Raw genomic sequence first — 4,494 nt, 5'->3', positions numbered from 1 at the left:
TACATTTGCAGAAGTCACTTCTTCACATGGTCACGACTGAACAATTTGTCTGGAGAGCAGGGTACTAACTGATTTTAGCGTCGAATTTTTCCCAAAAAACATTTCAAAAATCGGGAAGTAATGATCAAATGTTGGAAAGTCATACATCGTTGGATTCGTCGGAAAAAATAATGACGTAACCCCTTATGAAAAATGCATAAAATTGGTCTCATATTCAATTTTTCTAAATCGACTCTGGATGGATAGTAAAGGTTGCCAGCTGTACAAAACAGTTACTCTTATGGCTATACGTCTAATTTTGGCCAACTTACAACAAAAGGACTCTTAAGAACTTTGTTTTTGGACAAGTCTCCAAAAACCCTAAAAAAAGAATGCAAAAGTAGGGTTTTTGTCAAAACGAGAAGTAGAAGTAATGGTCAAAATATGGAATGTCATACACCGTCGAATTCGTAATAAAATTTCCAATCGAATGGCATTCACAGCTAAAATTTTTTCAGATTTTCAAATTTCTGCAAAAAATGATGATGTACCCCCTTACAAAAAAATCAGAAATTTGGACAAAAACAAATTTTTCAAAAAACGTTTTTCAAAATTCGGTTTTTTTGTCAAAACTGAATTAATTGTTTTCAATCGAACAGGGATGGATGGTATAGGTTGCCAGCTGTTCAAAATAGCAACTCTTTTGACTATAGGTCCTATTTTGGAAAAGTTACAGCAAAAAGACTCTTCAGAAATATTTTTGTTTGAAAAATCGCCAAAAACCCCAAAAAAACACATTGAAAACTTGGTTTTTGTGTCAAAACCCTGGGAAATAATGGTCTAATGTTGGAATGTCATACACCGTTGAATTCGTAATAAAATTTCCAATCAAATGACATTCACAGTTAAAATTTTTTCAGATTTTCAAATTTCTGCAAAAAATGATGATGTACCCCCTTACAAAAAAATCAGAAATTTGGACAAAAACAAATTTTTCAAAAAACGTTTTTCAAAATTCGGTTTTTTTGTCAAAACTGAATTAATTGTTTTCAATCGAACAGGGATGGATGGTATAGGTTGCCAGCTGTTCAAAATAGCAACTCTTTTGACTATAGGTCCTATTTTGGAAAAGTTACAGCAAAAAGACTCTTTAGAAATATTTTTGTTTGAAAAATCGCCAAAAACCCCAAAAAAACACATTGAAAACTTGGTTTTTGTGTCAAAACCCTGGGAAATAATGGTCTAATGTTGGAATGTCATACACCGTTGAATTCGTAATAAAATTTCCAATCAAATGACATTCACAGTTAAAATTTTTTCAGATTTTCAAATTTCTGCAAAAAATGATGATGTACCCCCTTACAAAAAAGTCAGAAATTTGTACAAAAATAAATTTTTCAAAAAACGTTTTTCAAAATTCGGTTTTTTTGTCAAAACTCAATTAATTGTTTTCAAACGATCAGGGATGGATGGTATAGGTTGCCAGCTGTTCAAAACTGCAACTCTTTTGACTATGGGTCTTATTTTGGCAAAGTTACAACAAAAAGACTCTTCAGAAATAATTTTGTTTGAAAAATCACTAAAAATCCCAAAAAACACATTAAAAACTTGGTTTTTGTGTCAAAACCCTTGGAAACATTGGTCCAAATGTGGAATGCCATACACCGTTGAATTCGTAATAAAATTTCCAATCGAATGGCATTCTCAGCTAAAATTTGTTCAGATTTTCAAATTTCTGCAAAAAATGATGATGTACCCCCTTACAAAAAAGTCAGAAATTTGGACAAAAATAAATTTTTCAAAAAACGATTTTCAAATTCGGTTTTTTTGTCAAAACTCAATTAATTGTTTTCAATCGATCAGGGATGGATGGTATAGGTTGCCAGCTGTTCAAAATAGCAACTCTTTTGACTATAGGTCCTATTTTGGAAAAGTTACAGCAAAAAGACTCTTCAGAAATATTTTTGTTTGAAAAATCGCCAAAAACCCCAAAAAAACACATTGAAAACTTGGTTTTTGTGTCAAAACCCTGGGAAATAATGGTCTAATGTTGGAATGTCATACACCGTTGAATTCGTAATAAAATTTCCAATCAAATGGCATTCACAGTTAAAATTTTTTCAGATTTTCAAATTTCTGCAAAAAATGATGATGTACCCCCTTATAAAAAAGCCAGAAATTTGGACATAAATAAATCTTTCAAAAAAAGATTTTCAAAATTCGGTTTTTGTGTCAAAACTAAATTTATTGTCTTCAATCTTACTACAAAAAAACTCTGAAATAATCAGTTTTTTTTGCCAATTCCCAAAACGGCTTTCAAAATTTAAAATTGAATGAAAAATCATCGTTAGAACAGCTGGTTGCATGCTATCGATACTATGACGTCTGTCGATATCATCGGCTGGCGGTAAACGATCGCTCCAATCGATTGTGCCATCGATGTTTAAACAGCTGCAGAGCAAATGGATTTGTTTATCAGCAAGGAGCTGACCTTGAGCAGCAGCACCGGACTGGAGGATGTGGCGCCGCACTGCCTCAAGCTGCTTACCTGGCTGTGCTCCTGCCAGGAGGAGATGCGCTCCGAGCACCGCCACCTGCGACTCAGCCAATCCCTCATAGAGTCCTTGCTGAAGGCCCACCTGTACCTGTTCGAGTGCTACGATCGCTTTGGCGAGCCCCTGGCGGAACGCTGCGACTCGCATGGCTTTTTCGCGGCCAGCTCCACGCCGGAGGAACGGAGACAGTGCATCCGGGAGCTGTGCACGTCCATTGTAAACACGAAAAAGGGAGAAACGCATGCGGTGGTGCTACACCTGATGCACCGGACCTTCGCCGAGATTCAGCCAGCCTGGAGCGTAATCCAGGATCTGGACTGGTCGGAGATCCGGCGATCGGATGCGCTGACCAGTAGCGATTTCATCAGTCTGGAACTGCAGCATATGCGCCGCCTGGTGAAGCGGATCGGTCGCTTGTCCAGCCTGCAGCACATGGAAATCGCTCTGCAGCGAGCCCTGAAACTGGTGGGCTTCCAGGTGTGGCTGCATCTCTTCCGGGAATCGAGGGATAGCGACATTCACTCCGACTGCCACCTACTGCGTCACATGATCTGCGACACTCTCATGGAAGCGCGGTCACCATCATCAGCCTGCGCCGGTTTTCTGCACAACATCTACCTGTTCGTATCGCAGCCGGGCAGCGAGGTGAGATTCTGGGCCTGTCTGGAGCACAAGCGTCTGGCTGGCAGCCTGAGTGCCTACCTAAGCGGCCATTGGAGCCGAAACCTGCCCTTTTTGAACCTGGATGAGATGCAAATGAGTGCGGACGCTCCGGCCATGGATGCGTCGCAACTGCCCCTGAACGAGGCCATTTATGTGACCCACCTAATGGTGGCCACACATTCGCCGTGCCGCCTCCAGTTCGTCCAGCAGCTACGCACCATCCTGTCCCCCAGTTCTTGGACCCAGCTGCTGCAGCTGCTCAATAAAGTGGCCTTCGTATTCAGTTAACACATCACGCACGCCACACTTTTAATCGTTTTTGGGCAGAAATTCGCAATTACCGTCGGTCAGGCGGATAACCTTCTCGCCCTTCTCCGCCAGAATCTCCTCGATGTTGCGCTTGCCCTCCAGATCCGTGAACCAATTCAGATTGTCGGCGATCAGGTGGTGATTGGAGCAGCCCTCGCAGGTCACGATGACAACGCCGCGCTGGTAGGCCACCTTCGAAATGGTCTTCATGTTCCGCGTCTGGCACACCTTGCAGGTGTAAATCAGCTGCATCTTGGATTCCAACTTGGCCAGGGGTACGCTACTGGTGGCCACCGTCTTATCCGCATCTTCCTGGGGAAGGACGGGAATACTATTTATCTAATTTAAGTTTTTTGTTTGTGAATATGTATGCTATTTGTACCTCATTTTAACCTTAAGCAGAATAGTATAACTCAAGCGTCCAATTCGTTTTTGTAATATTAAAAAATAACTTAAAACAGCAATACACCCTTTTAGAATTTAAATAAAATTGTACATTTAAAATAGTAAATATGATGTTTATTTATTTATTTATTTATATATAAGTTATTTAAGGTGGAAAATACAAACTATAGCTACTCAAACCTTGCAACTTTCCTTACTTTTTATATTTTGTAACATCCCAATTATTAAAGAGCTATACCTATAGATTTAAAAAACTTACCACCGGTTTGCTGCAGTGTAAGTGGCGGCAAATGCACGTGTAGTTGTTGTTGTTGTTGCTGCCAGAAACAGCTGTTTGTGTTTTGGTAGCAAAATGTTGCAATTGCAACTGGAATTGTGCGGTGTTTATAGCCTTGATTTGCGTTTTTCGAGTATTTTCATACAGTGTGCGTCTTGCCACGCCGTTACTGATTTTGTACACTTGTCTCAGAGCGGACATATTGATGATTTTATTGGTATTATTTAATTCGACCGAATAGTGTGAAATACAGTTCGGATTAGGGATGGCACTTTTGACCTTTACAAAACCATACGTAATTCATAT

General features: G+C 39.8%; 2 protein-coding genes across 2 annotated transcripts; one reads left to right on the top strand and one right to left on the bottom strand.

Moving 5' to 3' along the window:
- Positions 1-2,271: 2,271 nt before the first annotated feature.
- LOC108136573 lies at positions 2,272-3,485 on the top strand. The gene has a single exon (XM_017257882.2). The coding sequence runs from the start codon at positions 2,442-2,444 to the stop codon at positions 3,483-3,485; it is 1,044 nt and encodes a 347-aa protein (XP_017113371.1). The 5' UTR covers positions 2,272-2,441.
- Positions 3,477-4,471, bottom strand: LOC108136574 (DNL-type zinc finger protein). Its single transcript, XM_017257883.2, has 2 exons — positions 4,171-4,471; positions 3,477-3,818 (listed from the first exon to the last, which is right to left on the bottom strand). Exons 1-2 carry the CDS (start codon positions 4,387-4,389, stop codon positions 3,507-3,509), a joined length of 531 nt encoding a protein of 176 aa, XP_017113372.1. The 5' UTR covers positions 4,390-4,471; the 3' UTR covers positions 3,477-3,506.
- Between the last annotated feature and the right edge of the window lie 23 nt (positions 4,472-4,494).

Source organism: Drosophila elegans, unplaced genomic scaffold (genome assembly GCF_018152505.1).
Source record: "Drosophila elegans isolate 14027-0461.03 unplaced genomic scaffold, ASM1815250v1 contig_149, whole genome shotgun sequence".
NCBI classification, from domain to species: Eukaryota; Metazoa; Arthropoda; class Insecta; order Diptera; family Drosophilidae; genus Drosophila; species Drosophila elegans.
This window is presented reverse-complemented; position numbering and strand designations above follow the sequence as displayed.

What these genes read in the sequence shown, in the direction of transcription:
- LOC108136573 (XM_017257882.2), top strand. Translation starts at nt 2,442, where the DNA reads ATGGATTTGTTTATCAGCAAGGAGCTGACCTTGAGCAGCAGCACCGGA.
- LOC108136574 (XM_017257883.2), bottom strand. Translation starts at nt 4,389, where the DNA reads ATGTCCGCTCTGAGACAAGTGTACAAAATCAGTAACGGCGTGGCAAGA. An exon ending in TACACTGCAGCAAACCGGTG is followed by an intron (nt 3,819 to 4,170) that starts GTAAGTTTTTTA and finishes GTCCTTCCCCAG; the next exon opens with GAAGATGCGGATAAGACGGT.